Source organism: Callorhinus ursinus, unplaced genomic scaffold (genome assembly GCF_003265705.2).
Source record: "Callorhinus ursinus isolate GAN/ISIS: 27379988/994484 unplaced genomic scaffold, GSC_fseal_2.0 scaffold118, whole genome shotgun sequence".
NCBI lineage: Eukaryota > Metazoa > Chordata > Mammalia > Carnivora > Otariidae > Callorhinus > Callorhinus ursinus.
This window is the reverse complement of record NW_027397180.1, coordinates 1,094,147-1,108,956: the sequence shown is the minus strand read 5'-3', so window position 1 is coordinate 1,108,956 and position 14,810 is coordinate 1,094,147. Positions and strand designations below refer to the sequence as shown.

Genomic DNA, 14,810 nt, shown 5'->3' with positions numbered 1-14,810 from the left:
CGGAGCGTGGGAGGTCAGCCAGGGTGTGAGAGGTCAGCCGGAGCGTGAGAGGTCAGCCCGGAGCGTGAGAGGTCAGCGGGAGCGTGGGAGGTCAGCCGGAGCGTGAGAGGTCAGCGGGAGCGTGGGAGGTCAGCGGGAGCGTGAGAGGTCAGCGGGAGCGTGGGAGGTCAGCCGGAGCGTGAGGGCACATCCGCGGTGTGAGGGGTCATCTGGGTGTGAGGGCACATCCCGGTGTGGGTCGTCAGCCAGGGTGTGAGGGGACATCCGGACGTCAGGGGACATCGGGGCATAGGGGGCTGTCCGGGAGCGGGGCGCCATGGGAGGTGTGGGGGGTTGGTGTAGGAGGGGAAAGGAGGAGCGGGGAGGAGGGCCCGGCTCAGGATCCAGGCTGGGCGGCTGGGGCCGCAGAGGCCGCCGGGACTACGTTTCCCGGCAGGCGGCGCGCGGGCGCGTCACTTCCGGCGGCGCCCGCGGCGCGCGTGTGGGAGTGTGCGAGCGAGTGTTTACTTCCGGCCGCCGCCGCCGCCGCGGGCTGAGGGCCGAGCGTGTCGGGCGGCGGGCCCCGAGCAGCCATGGACTGGCTCATGGGGTGAGCTGGGCGACCGGGCGGGCGGGCCGGGGCCGCGGCGGGGGTCGCGGGGCGCGCTGCGGGAGGCCCCGGTCACGGGCGTCGGGCCGGGGCGGAGGGGCTGGGCGGGCGAGGGGCGTCTGCTCGGGGCCGGGGTCGCGGATGCGAGCCGCCCGGAGCGGGGCCGGGGCCGGCCTGGGCAGGACGGGCGCCCGCGCCGAGCCGCCGGAGGTCGGGCGGCCGGGGACGTTGGGCGGCAGCCGCTCTCGCCGGGCGCCGCGGGGAACTGGCTCCGGAAGAAAGAACTTTCACGCCGGCCGGGCGCAGCTCCGCGGAAGCGAGGAGGAGAAGCCGCGCGGCCCGAGTTTGCTGGCGCGGCCGCCGGGCTCTCGGGGCGAGGCTGCAGGGGCGGCAGGCTGCCGCGGGCGAGGCGTCCGCCGCGGGCGGCGGGCCGGAGGGTGGAGTAGGAAGGAAGCGTCGGGCCGGCCGCCGCGGGCGGCTCTGCCCCCGGGGCGCTGTCTGTGCGGCTCTTGCTGGAAACTAGAGCAGCGAAGGTGGAGCGTCACGTCGTCTTCAGAAAGTTACTCCGACTCGGGGGACCCTTTGTCAGAACTTTTCTGTCGGAGGGGCGGGAAGGGCAGGCACTGCTCGCCAGCGGCGTGGTCCTTCTCCCATCTCCCCCCTCCCGCCGCCGGGGGCAGGGCCGGGCAGGGCCGCCGTCCCAGGGGCTTGGGCTGCGAGTGCGAGCTGTTGCCGTCGGCCTGGGGCTGGTGGAAGTGCTTGTGTGACGCTGAAGTCCTGGAAGGGAGGCGCAGGGTCGGATGACCGTTCTGTTCCTGGGTGCGGCGGGCGCCTGCGCGGCGCAGGGCAGAGGGGAGGGTGCCCAGGATAACCGAGGGGGTGGCAGACCCGTCCTGGCCTGCCGGGTGGCTGGAGGCCAGCGAAAGGGAAGCCGGGGGAGCTGAGCCCACGAGGGCTGGGGGGGTCAGGAGGCCAGAGAGCAGTGCCCAGCGTGGCCGGGGGCCGGAGGGCAGGGTGCGCGGCGTTCGCAGAACCCCGTGGGGCCGCCGCTCCGCAGGCCTCTGGGAGAGGCAGACGGCCGTCCTAGCCCTGCTGCTTGTGAGCCGTGTGGCTTGGGGTGAGCGCTGCACCTCTCCAGACCTGCTCTTCTAAAGTCGTCTGTGAAATGGAAAGTGTAGGGCTCTGGAAGGGTAAACCGAGGTGGTCAAGGAAAGCGCTTCGCACGCTCCTTGGCATTGGTGAGTGTTGGCCACTGTTAGTAGGGAGATGGGTTTTGTAGGAGGCCTTCGTAACCCACAGGCGCCACGCAGCCGTGTGCTTTATTTTGAATCACAGATGCTTTCTGACTCTATTGGGAGGGACTGTGTTGGAGGCCACCTGGCCTCCCAGGGAGTCTGTTTCAGGGAAGTAGACTACCGATCGGGTGGTTTGAATTCACCGTCCTTTGTGTCGGAAGTCTGGGGTTGTTGAGGAGGCAGCTCATAGTTGTTTTGTCTGTGTGTGTTCCTGTCCGTGAGAAGCAGGTATTCTGTGCTGACCAGCAGACACTCTTTTAAACTGAGTGGGTTCTGTGCTTTGTGGACTTTACTGTCATCATTGTGAATATCCAGAAATTAACCCCAAGGACGGGTTCTTGAGGCCGCCTGGTCAAGACTTTGGGAAGCAGGCGGTCATCTGGGTGAGGTCTGTGGAGCCCTCCCCTCCTGGGTCCTGTGCTGAGGAGGCTGGTCCAGGTGCTGGAGGAAGACAGCTCTGAAAGGGACAGGGCCTGGAGCTGCTGCTTCCATGGGCCCTGGAAGGGGAAGGAGCCTTCCCTGCCGTCTGGCTGTAAAATAGGCAGCTCCAAAGGATACCAGACATCTCAAAAGAGGGATGAGGATGGAGTTTGGTATCTTTGTGTGTTTCTGATTTTAGTGGATTGCACAGTGGACATTGTGAATTATGAATTCTTTAACAGTTCCTTAATTGTGAATCCCCCACCCTTTTTAAACAAAAGTGATAGGATTTCAGTTGTCAAGTAGTGATGTTCCCCCAGAGCTTGTTTTCAGGGTATTATCACAGGACGTGAGAGCTGGGAGGGCCCGTGCCCTCTGCCCCTCCCACGTGTTTACTGAGCGTCTGCTGTAGAAAAGGAGGCCGAGGCCTCTGCTTTCCAGCTGCAGATCAAGTTGGCAGCAGAGGCCCCCCTGTCCCTCCCTGTGGTCCGACCCTCCTTGAGGAGAGCCAGCCAGTGGCAGGTGAAGGAGCACCCCCTGCCAGGCACCTTTTGTGTGATCTGTGCTGGGGCTTTAGTTGGCCATTAACCCTTTAACTGGTTTTCAGCCTGGAAGAATTGAGGAGGTGTGTTATTTTTGACTATTTCTTGATTATTTTTATTAATTCACACCATTATTATCAACCAGGTAGTTTGGAATGTGATTGTCTTCTTATGTTTTAAACAGTTTTTGTTCTTTTTTTAAGAAAGAGTTTCTCTGCATTGGTTCATCTCAGGTGACAGTATGGACTCCACTGTAGTAGCAAACACCGCTCCCGCCTTCTCCGCTGACAGCTGTCGCCAGCAGAGCAGTGAATGGACCCACTTCCCTGTCACAGGAAGTGCTTTGCTGAGTGACACAGGCGGCTGTATCTGAGGAAAGGGAGGTCTTGCAGGAAACCTGCCAGGGGAAGCCAAGAATAACGCCAGCATGTTACGACTTGCTGTTGGAGTTTGCTGGGACTTATTTGGAGAAAAATTTGTGATGTGTAGCTTGCATCCATGTGTTTTACTGTACATTTCCTCTGCTCGACTTGGAACTGGCTGGTGAAGGAGGTGTACAGTCGTTTTTCTTTCTTTTTATAAGGAGTCATTTCTAACTTGAAAAAGGGTCACCACTTGTGGTGTGGTCGTGTCTTTTGTGCTTGGCTCTCTCCCTTCTGGACAGCTGACGACAGGACGGCGCCCCTGCCAGTGGGAAGGAAGTGAGCCCCAGAAGAGACACTGCATTAGCTGCGTCAGATTCCACATGGCTTGAGACAGTGAGGGGCCCCACAGCACAGGGTGTGGTGGTGTGGGGAAAACGTCTGTCTTATTCTTAACTGACAGTGACAGGCATTTGTGAGCAGATGATAAAAGTGCAGTTTAATTTTTACCCAGCAGAAAGCACAGTCCAGAAGCTTCCAAGCATCTGGGAATGTAGAAGAGGAAATGCACCTCCTCCCACTTCAGAGTCAGGGTAGCAGATCCACCCTCCCACGGGTCCTGGGTGGGGCCGACAGGGTGGAGTTTGCAGGGACATGCCCGCCCTGTGCCCTCCAGCCTGGGCCCACAGCCAGGGCAGGGGCAGGCACACACAGCCCCCTTCCTGGAGCTGCTGCTGTCCTGCTGCTCCTGGAGCAGTGATGAGGTGGGTGAGGTCTGTAGCTGAGAGCTCTCTGGCTCTGGCTGGAGACCCACCTCCGGGGTTGGCAGTTGTACGCGGAGTGCGATGGAAGTTGGTGCTCTTGGTCAGCGGGCAGGTATTTCTAAATGGCTGTAGGGCTTTCTGGCCTGTCTGGCTTTGCCTTCAGGAATCTTGCGCTAAGTTGAAGGAGATCGAATCCTGTGCGCAGGTACTTGTGTGGGGATTTCGTGGGGTGCTGGTGACTTTTTCTTTGCACTTTGCCTCAGGGAAGGACGTTGCCTGGAATGACAGACCTCCCCTGAGGTGAGGACACCCCGACTGAACTTGCCTGAGTCTCTAGCCCTTTTTTAACAGCCTCATTGAGGGATAATTTACATGCCATAAAGGTTACGTGTTTTAAGTATAACAATGAGGTGACTTTTAGTAAAATCACAGGGTTGCGTAGCTGTCAACACTGTTTAACTTGTAAATGTTGCCATCAGCCCAAAGGAGCCTTGTGTCGTCAACATTTCATACAGATAGAATCACAACATGAGGTCTTCTGTGATCTGTTCACTTAGCATATATAATGTTTTAAAAGATTGTTCATGTTGTACATGTATCAACGATCAGTCCTTTTCTTTCTTTTTTTTTTTTTAAGATTTTATTTATTTATTTGACACACACAGAGAGAGAGAGAGAGAGCACAAGTAGGCAGAGTGGCAGGCAGATGGAGAGAGAGAAACGAGCTCTCCCCTGAGCAGGGAGCCGGATGTGGGGCTCGATCCCAAGACCCCAGGATCATGACCTGAGCCGAAGGCAGCCACTTAACGGACTGAGCCACCCAGGCGCCCCATGATCAGTCCTTTTCATTGCCAAATGATATCCCAGGGTACGGAGATCTGCATACTTTGCTTCTCTGTTGATATCTGGATTGTTCCCACTTTTTGCCCATCATGAGTGATGCTGCTGTGACCAGCCTTTTCCCACAGTGAGCTGGACCACTTCCTAAGCTGAGACTGCTGGGTCTTGATTGCATTCACTGTCTGTCGTGGGCCCGGCCCTGGGCCTCCAAGATCAGGGAGACACAGTTTCTGCTTTCCCAGGCTGGCACAGGAGGGCCACGGACATGGGAGACGGAGCTTGGAGGAGTGAATGAGGTGGAGCTGGAGGTGGGGAGGCCAGGCTGTCAGGGTGGCTCAGAGCAGGGGTGCTCAGTTGGCTCCTATGGGAAGATGCATAGGAATTTTCCAGGTAGGAAGGAGGAAAGATCCTGGCCCAGGCCTGTGCAAAGGTGCGGAGGCATAAGTGGCAAAAGTGTCCTCCCACTGTTGACCCCCTTGGAAGCTGTGATTGTGGAACACTTCCAGGGACAGCCGCTGGTCCGATGGCGCCACCCAGGTAGTCCGTAGGGCCTGGGTCTGCTGAGGTGCTTGCCTGGGGCGGATTTGCATTCAGATTCCCTTTGAAGAGAGCAGCGGTCACATGGACCCCTTTGTGGGATGAGCCCCGTGCACCCGGGAGCTCTCAGCAACACCTCATTTCCCATTTGTCCCTGTGCTTGGAGTGTCCTCGAAGTTGTGCCTCTGGTGGGAGATAGGATGGGAGCTCAGCGGAGGTGCTGCAGAAACACCTTGCCGGGGAGCAGGTGGTTGGGCAGGAAGTGTTGCCGGCCTTGGGCAGGGCAGCCTGTCTTCATTGCAAGGGCTTCCGAGACATCTGCAGCCCGGGAGGGCCTGCGTCTGCCCTTGTTGGTGTCCTGCCTCTGGCCTTTGTCCTGCTGTTCTTAGCACCGCATGCCACCACCCAGCGTCCTGGAAAAGCCAGACGGCCCTGGGACTCAGGCTGCCAGACCTTGTCAACAGCTAGCTGCAGCTTGGGAGGGGTTCCCTGGGTACAGCGGGGCCATCGTCAGCTCTAAGGTCTCCTGTGGGAGAGAGCCGTGGCCTCTGCTGTGGCCCTGTGGTTTGGGAAGGTGGCTGTTGGGGGCCTCGGTAGGGATGCCTGTGTGCCTGTGCTGGTGTTCCCGTTGTTCCGGCATTTCCTGCATCGCCCTTGTAGTGGTCCCAGAAACTCAGACACAGCCAAACCCCATGCTCTTGACTTTGTTGTGAACGTGCTTGTGTGGCAATTGAGGTACTTGGTGAGGTGCGCTCTGCACTTTTTTCAGGCACCTGGACACTGGGAGCTGGTCAGGGAGCTGGTCTTGGTCCCCGCTGGTGACTCGTGTGTGCCTTTCCTCCTGCCGGTGTCGGCCTGTCCGGAAGAAGAGGAGATGGGTGCTGTTCCTGTATGACTTGGCGGGAGTGCCTCCTGCTCTTTGTCTCCCCATGTTTGTTTTTCTTTCTGTACAGGATTTCTCCTGGCTGGGGCACACCCATCCGTGTTGAGTGCTGCTCGGTAGAAGCCTGCCTGGGAACGTGGAAGTAGGAACAATCGAAACTGAGGAGTGAACTGTGGAAGCTTAGAGAAGGAGGTGGTGGTGGGTGGGGTGTCCAGGCCACGTGGGAGCTGTGGTACGGTTCTTGCATGGAACTGTGTGGCTTTGGGCTGTGGCCACATTCACGTTGTCATGTTCAGGTTCCTTTCTCTTTGAAGACGGTTTCCTTTGCTAACTTGAAAGAGCTGAAAACGCACAGTTGCTGGGGTGGGACATTCATTCTTTTCCTTCCTGTAGCTGTTCCTGGGTACATCCCAGGGATAGCGTGGTGTGTAGTCACGACCTACGACTTAACGCATCTTTTTGTTTGTTTGGCATGTTGCTAGTATGTTGGGTAATGGTGGCAATTTTTGGTGTTAATTGAGCATTTCTGGTGGTGATTTTTGGTTAGTGTTAATTCAGCATTTCTGTGTAGGGTGAGGGCACAGAGCTCCCACAGAGGCATGCAGCTTCTCCCCCAAAAGGCAGGTTGATGTTGGAAAGCATGGATGTATGCCGTCTTTCCCTTTAGGGTCAAGAAACCTTTCTCCACCAGCCTTTGCACCAGGCTGGCCCTGGGCTAGCGGAATGTTCTCTCCAAGAGCCCGGCATCTCTGGAGTTCCACTGTGTTGGGGCTTGGCCTGCATTGCCCGCACCCAGCCGAGTGGTCAGCCCCCGCTTCATTGGCTGTGTCCTCCACGGGCAGCAGGGAGAGCCCCCCTGAATGGCTTGCTGGTTCGACTCCCAGCAATAGTATGGGAGGCTTAGCTAGGTTGTAGGTGTGTGCCCCACATCCAGTCCTGGGGTCCACTGTACTTGGCCCCACTGTGCCAGATGTACGTGTCTCTCTTCTAGGGCCTGTCTTAGCAGTTTCTCAGCTTGGGCTTTGGGTGGTGTCTGTTGCTCTCAAATGAACCCAGGACTTAGTGGCTCCAAACGAGGACCACCACCTCTCCCAACTTTGTGGGTTGATGGGTAGGGGCCTCAGTTTCCCCATATGGCCTCTCTGCACATGGACTCTGGAGCAGGGTCCTCAAACTTTTTGGTCTCAAGCCCCCCCTTACATTCTTAAAAATTATTGAGCTTGTATGGGTTATAGCTATCAACATTTACCATATTAGAAGTTAAAGTCAGGGGGTGCCTGGGTAGCTCAGTGGGTTAAGCGTCTGCCTTCGGCTCAGGTCATGATCCTGGAGTCCCGGGATCGAGCCCCACATCGGGCTCCCTGCTCAGCGGGAAGCCTGCTTCTCCCTCTCCCTCTCCCCCTGCTTGTGTTCCCTCTCTCGCTGTCTCTCTCTCTCTGTCAAATAAATAAAATCTTTAAAAAAAAAAAAAGTTGAAGTCAAGAAATTTGTAAAAATATTCTTTAATTCATTTAAAAAGAGTAATAAACAGTGTATGTTAGCGTAAAATTTTTTTTGATGAAAAGATAACTATTTTGTAGAATAAAAAGCATGACGCGAATGGTCTGACTTTTCTGCAAATCTCGTGAGCTAGATCCTTATATCTGCTTCTGGGTTCATTCTGTTATAATCTTACAAGTCTCGTCGCTTCTGGAAAGCTCTGCCGTGCATGGGTGCGAGAATGGGAGAGGCGAGTTCCATCTTCATGTGGTTAGGAAAGGAGCTTTAACCTTGGCCCCGAGGCCACACTTCAGACGCCAAGACAAGGGCTCTCTGCGTGGCCTTGCTCCAGAGCAGAGCCACGGTGGAAGCTGTTGGAAGATGAGTGTCACCTCTGCTATGCTGTGTTGGTCAGACAAGTAAGTCACAGAGCCACTTCTTGAAGGAAGGGCCTCCCACGTGGGGAAGGGGCCGTGGCTGGCAGCCCCGTCTGCAGACGAAGGCGCGTGGGTGGGAATGCCGGGTCTGTTATCGCTGGGAGTCCTGGTGTTTGTAACAGCTCTGAGCCTTTCATTCGGGGTGCCAGGTGGGTCTGTCAAGAGAACGTGCCCAGGTGGACTTTTCTGCACAGAGGTGTTGAGGACAATGTGGCTCAGGGACCAGATGCTTCAGGGTTGAATCCTGACTCTGCAGCTTCATTAGGGCTCCCTGAGCCTCAGTTCGCTCATCTGCAACACGGCCCCAGTAGTCCCCTTCCTGGCCGTGGTTGGGGGATTTTGTGAGGTGTCCACACACAGCGTGAGTGCGCCCCAGGGGGATGTTGTGGAGAACCCCCCTCCCCCAGCTGAGCTGGGGCTTAGCGCCAGCCTGGCCTGTGACTCCTTCTTGGAACCCTGGGCGCGTTGGGGTGGGAGTTGCCCTTCTCCTGCCCGCCCTGACCTGGGGCCTGCTGTGGTGTGCGGCTGGTGTGCGTAGCACCCACACCCACAGCAGCACAGTACCCGCGGCCACCTCTGGGCAGGGCCTGGTGTGTGCAAGGTACATCCCTCTCGTCATCCCACTGCCTTCCCTCTCAGCGTGTCCTCACTGAGAACCTCACGGTGCTGCAGCCCCTAGAGCCGGGCTGTCACCCAGCATGTCACTTCGTCACTGTCACATCTGCTTGCTCTTGGAGAGCTGCTGTTGTGTGCAGGTAGCCCTGGTGTCCTGGTCCCTAAGGAGAGCCCAGCCTGACGGCCACACTGTCCTGTGGGTCCAGCTGCTCTCAGGACTGCAAGGTTGGCACCCGGAGCATAGCCCAGGGCTTTTGTGGCAGGTCTGGCTTTCCAGGGTGCCCACGGGCCGAGAGCAGGAGTCCAGGGGCTTGGCACTCTCTGAGGCTGCCTGACGCCATCCCCAAGTGGACAGCACCTTCCATCGGTGGCTTGCCCATTCCCAGAGCTGTGGGGCCCGAGCTGGGAAAATGTCGTCATGCCAGGCTTGCCTTCCCCTGCCAGATGCCAGCACCTCTGCTGAGACAACTCCAGTGTGGTCGGAAAGGCGCTGGCGAACCCTGTTTGCTCTCCCACCTCCACCTTTGTGCTTGGGGCTTGCCAGGCCGTCCCTTGGGTTCCGTCCCCCAAGCCCGTCCTGATGCCTTTGCGGGACAGCTCGCATGGATGCTGCCGCACCGGGTAGTGAAGGCACGGCCGCCTTTGTCATTGAAGGCATGGGGCCGTGGCTCCTTATTCCCTGGGGTCTGCCACCTTCTTCATTGCGAGAGTGTTCCTGGTCCCGGCCTGGGAGGTGCGGTTGGCCCTGGCCTGGCCTCACTGAGACCAGCTCTTGGTCAGTACCCATTAGTTTTTCCAAGAGCGTTTGAGAGGTGTGTCCTTGCTCCTGCCCGCACCCACCTTGTTCATCGTTCCCCTCCGTCCCGGCCCTCCTCACGACCGTCTGGCCGGACTGTTCTTCCCATGGCAGAGCTCTGTATTTCCTTCTCCTGTTGCCTCCCTGCTGGGGGCAGCCGCACACAGACCCACTTTCTTCACACACTCCCCTCGTGGGCTCGGGTGCCTCGCCCACCCTCCGGTGCCGTCCCAGCGCCGAGACCCCACTGCCTCCCGTCCTTCCTCCCTCTGTCCTTCCACCCCTTTCTTTCCCTCCACATCCAGGCTGGGGGGCAGTGCCAGGGCAAGGCAGGGAAGTTCAGGAGCAGAGACCATGCCCAGTGCCCCCGCCTGTGCGCGAGTGGCCTCGAAAAGGAGGTGTCTGCTTTAGCATGAGCCACGTGCCCCCACGGAGCTGTCTGATCCCGAGTGAGCAGCGCCCCGGTGTCCGTCCTCCATCAGCTTGGCCCTCTGGTGGGGGTAGCCGTTGCCCTGAGCCCGCTCCAGGATGCACAACATTGCTTTTCACCTTGGCCTTATTTCTCTCAACAGCTTGTTGAGGCAGCAACGAGGGGTCTATCTGAGCTGAGGTTAGGCTTGCCTCTGTACCTGGGTGACCATTTCTCCTGACTGCTTCTCCACCTGCGGAATGAAGAAGCAGGCCCAGCCCTGTGAGGGCCAGCAGCACAGAAGGAGCCACGTGTCCTGGACAGTTTGTGGCTCTCACACTGCTTGTTCCAGAGAGGGCTGCCACCTTCTCTCCCTGTCTGCCCCTCCCTGGGCAGGCCTTTGAGGAGGCTGTGGGGACCTGGCCTCAACTTGGTGCTTTAGTTGCTGTCAAGCAGGTGATGTGGTGAGAACCAAGGCCATGCCAGCGACACTCCTCGGGGCGGAGACTGTGCTCCCTCGTTGAACACATGTGGTCCATCAGCACAGGACACGGAGCCAACAGCAGGTTCCAATCTTGTAGGCTCCCAGATCCCACGCTCAGGGCCCGTCGGCTCAGTCCAGCCTCCTGGGTAGGCTCTGGCTCCTGCACACAACTGCGGCCCCTCTGGCCCATCCTGTGGGTTCCTTGGGAACTGTGGGGCCATGGAGAGGCGCATAGAGGATCACCCCTCCAGGAGGGAGAGGAGAAGGTGGGCATTTGCACCCAGCCCCAGCTGCTCATTAAGTAGGTGCTTCCAAAACAAATATGCTTCCAGGCTGTGGCTGTTTTCATTTCAAGGCTGCTCCCTACCTGCTAGGGCTGTCTCCCCCTTACTGTCAGCCTGAGGTGCGGGGACGGAGGAGGGGGGCTGACTGGGAGTCGCTTCCTGGGGTGCAGATGGCTGCCCGTGGCCACATGTCCTTGAGGGCACGCAGCCCGCAGCCTGGTGTCCCTTTGGAGGCAGAGCTGGACTCTGGAATGTGAGTAGCACCTGCCTGGCAGAGCATTGGCCCATTGTGTTCCCGCTTGTAGGCTGCTTTGGCCCAGGGGTGCCTTTGGGGAGGGGTCGCTCCCAGCCCATTGAGCAGCCATGAATGCCCCAGACCCTAACCCTGCAGCCAGGCCTCCCTGCCTGCAGCCAGGCCTCTGAGTGAAAGGAAGGGAAGACTGAACTCCCCAGGGAAGGTACTGCCGGAGGTGGGGAGGGAGCCAGGGATGGGGATTAGGGAGTGTGATGAGCACAGGGCGATGTATGGGAGTGTGCAGCAGCTGGATTGTACCCCTAAAACTAGCCTTACACTGTAGGCTAACTAACTGGGATTTCAGTACAAACTAAAAATAACCCATCCGGCAGCAGGCGTCAGAGCACACAGCGTTCCCCTCTGACACTTACGCAGTGGTTTAGAAGCCCCAGCCACCAGCCCCTGGGGCAGGCCTCTCCTTCAAGGCAGTTTACCCCTTCAGCCACCCTGTCTCTGCTTAACCCTGGCTCCCCGAAGCAGACCCCTTTGGTAGGTTCACGAGGACTGTCTCCAATTCAAAGAATGGGGACATCAGCATAGCGTTCCCAGCAGGGGCGGTGGGAGGGGGTGCCTGGGAGGTGATATTTACCAAGTGGGCCCCCCAGGTCCGGCAGCAGGTCCAGCAGCGTAGAGGGCACTGCAGGCCGACGGGGGACAGCTGTGTGCTTTATCTTGGTAGTGCCTTCCTAACCGCTGCTGGGGGCTGGAAGTGAAGGTGTGGGTAGCAGGGCTGGTCCTGTGTGGCCTTCCTAAGGTCCTTATCCTCCTCGGCCTGTTTCATTTCCATAGAAGTGGGAGTGAGCCATTTTTCTTTCCTTACAGCGTGGCGGCCATGGTTATATGTGATTGAGGTTGACCACGTGGAGGTGCCTGGCACCGGGGTGGCCAGTGAGGGTGGGTGAGGACGGGTCATTAGTTGATTGGGAGGAGAGGGTGGGAGGCTCTGCACCGGGAGCTCCTGGGGCATTCTCAGTCCCTTCTGGCTGCTCAGAAGGATGGGCATGTGGTGTTGGTCTCCTTGGGGTTGTAGTTTGTCTTCTCAGACCAACCGGGTGTGGTGGCCCTGCGTTGACACTGCAGACGCGAGCTAGCAGCACCAGCCTGGTTTCTATGCCCACCAGGCTGTACCTCTGAAGAGTGGGGACTGACTCGCACCTGCTTTCGGTTCCCCAGAGCTTGGTGCATTGTCACACTCAAGACCCAGTCCCTGTGTGAAGTGAGGGACGCTCCTGTTGCCCTCAGCAGCATTGCATGGAGCAGGCTGCCAGTGGGTCTCATCCTGGAGTGATCTCACCTGCTGGGGAGGTTTTGGTTGGGGACGTTGCAGGGGTTGGATGGGGGCTTCTGGCTCCTGGTAGGTGGAGGCCAGGGCTGCTGCTTAGCATCGCGTACTGCCAAGATGACCCCACAGGGGGAACGATCCGGGCTCCAGGTGTCAGCCTTGTGCAGGGGAGCCAGCCTGGGCCAGGCCGAGACCACACGGCTGCAGGCCATGAGTCACGGGAGGTGCCCTGAGCAGCTGCGGCCCTGGTGTAGGGCTGTCCCCGGCCTTGACTGCTGTCTGCGAGTGCTGGTGATCCTCAGTGCCATGTGTGTGGCTTGGCAGGCAGAGAGCCCTGCAGAACCAGACCAGAGGGGCCTGTCACAGCAGCATGGGTGCATTTCCCCCGCTGGTTGGGTTGGGATATACAGGGGAAACGTGGATGGGTAAAAGGCTTCCCATGTGCTGTGGGGGCTGTCTTGGGGGGGCTCTGCCCGGAGCCACCAGAGTGGACATGTGTGCATTTGTTGTTTCTAGTGGCTGCACCCTTTTGAACCAATACCATGACCTCTACGGAGAGTGCTCTTTGAGGCCTAGGGAGGAGAGAGAGTAGTGGGGGCAGGTGCAGGGGGCACTGGGGCGCTGGGCCACCAAAGTGCATAAGAAGGTGGAGGTCCACTTGGATGTCCAGGGAGTCTAAGGAATCCCAAGATCTTAATTAAACACTCTGAAGAGTTTCCTGAGTATAGATATGCTGACACTCGCGTACTCCTGCATTGCCTTTTGAGTGCCTCCGGCTGTTCCTTTGTGGCCCCTGCTGGCGTGGCGTGAGGGAGCAGACAGAGTCCCTGCTCCCGTGGTACTTGGTTTCACAAGTCCATTGTAGAAACATAAAAACACAGGAAATGCAGAAATCAAAAAGTGAGTGATCCCACCACCTCGAGACTGTGACTCGACGCTGAAAACTGGTGTCACACAGGGTGCGGACTCCCCCCAGCAGTCAGTGTCTGTGGCAGGAGATTAGGGTGGCCCCTGTGGGTGTGCCGTAACTCCCGTAGTCCTCCATGGCGGGGTGTTTAGGGTGTCTTCTCCCAGCAGATAGCGGTTCTGAGCATCCGGGTACATCAGTTGCTGCCCAACGTTGGCATTTCCTCCGGTAGGGTTTTGGAAGGGGACTGGCGGGCTCCAAGAGAGGTCCCGTGAGCGTCTTCCTGGAGAGGCTCTGCACACTCACATTCCTGAAAGCACTCGCATGCACTCATGTCCGCTTTGTGACCAGCTGCCTGTGTTACTCTTTTATGAAAAAATCTTTGCCGCTTTGGTAAGTAAGGAGGGGTGTTTGGTTAGTGCACGTTTCCTTGAAGAGGGCTGAGGCTGACGTTCTCGTACTCGATTCACTGAGGACCCTATGTCCTCAGTGAATCATCTGTCTGCTCTTTGTGTGCAGAGTGGTCTAGCTTTCTTATGACTGGCCTGAGGCCTGTATACTTTAGGGGTATTAATCCCAAGTATTAAGATTTTAGAGTTTGTTCTTAAAGGAACAAGAGCAAAGACAGAGTAGGGGAGATGCTCAAACTCGCCCAAGTGGGACTACCCCCATGACTCTGCTTCTTGCTATGTTTCCCGAGGGCATCCATTCGTGAGTTGAGCAGAGTGTGCGTTCGGCTGTACTGGAACCTGGCCAGAGAACCCAGAGCGGTCCAGTGTGTGCTGGGAGACCAGAGCGTTGGCTGGGGAACAGCGATGCCTCAGGGTGTGAGCGTGTTTGGGCCGAGAGAGTGAGCCCCAAGCCTTTGGCTTGGCAGCTCCGGGGCATAGCCTGGGGAGGACCGTAGGCACAGACCAGAGCTTGGCCCTGTGCCCTGCCCTTTTCCTCCTGGCTTGTGTGTGGGGGTGATCTCAGCATTCCATATTTTCTTGTACAGTCTTTATCATCACTGCCCCCCCCACACGCACACTCGCACACATGCATGCGTTATTGGAAGTGTGTGTACCATTTGGTTTGTTCTCTTGGGAAGAAATTCAGTTCACGTTGGTGTCATGAACTGTTCAGGAGCCCCTTGCTTGCCCCCTGCCCGTTGGGGCTGCATTTGGTCGCTAAGGCTGCAGAGGGTATTGAGAAGGCAACGTGGAGAACCTAGAACAGGGTTGCTCAAAGTGCCCCTCAAGAAGTACTCATCCTCTGAGGTGCTGGATGAGTTTGGGGTCCTCTTGGAAGCTCAGTGGACAGTAGGAGTCCTGGCTCTGAGCAGTCCCCAGGAGGATCATCATGCGAACTGTTCACACCGTGGGCGAGTCACACTCCCTCCCCTCCGCTCCCCCCCCAGCCCTCTTCCCAGTCCCTCTGCCCGGTGTCCTCTTGGCTGTTTGGTGAATGAACAAAGAAGGGCTGAGAAGGAATCTAGGCCGCCGATGCTGTTCTCACCCCCCAGCCCTGGCCTCCAGCTGATGATGGGCTGCAGAGAGGAGTCCTCCTAGGAGGCCTGGTGTCCTCTCGGCAGTGCCGGACAAAGTGTGT

At 58.0% G+C, this 14,810-nt stretch overlaps 1 protein-coding gene across 1 annotated transcript in view; it reads left to right on the top strand.

The window, feature by feature from the left end:
• Positions 1–476: 476 nt before the first annotated feature.
• Positions 477–14,810, top strand: part of MOB2 (MOB kinase activator 2) — a 77,083-nt gene continuing 62,749 nt past the window's right edge. The window contains exon 1 of the mRNA XM_025862035.2: positions 477–589. Within this exon, the coding sequence (XP_025717820.1) occupies positions 573–589 (17 nt within the window). The 5' untranslated portion in view covers positions 477–572. The remainder of the gene's footprint in view (positions 590–14,810) is intronic.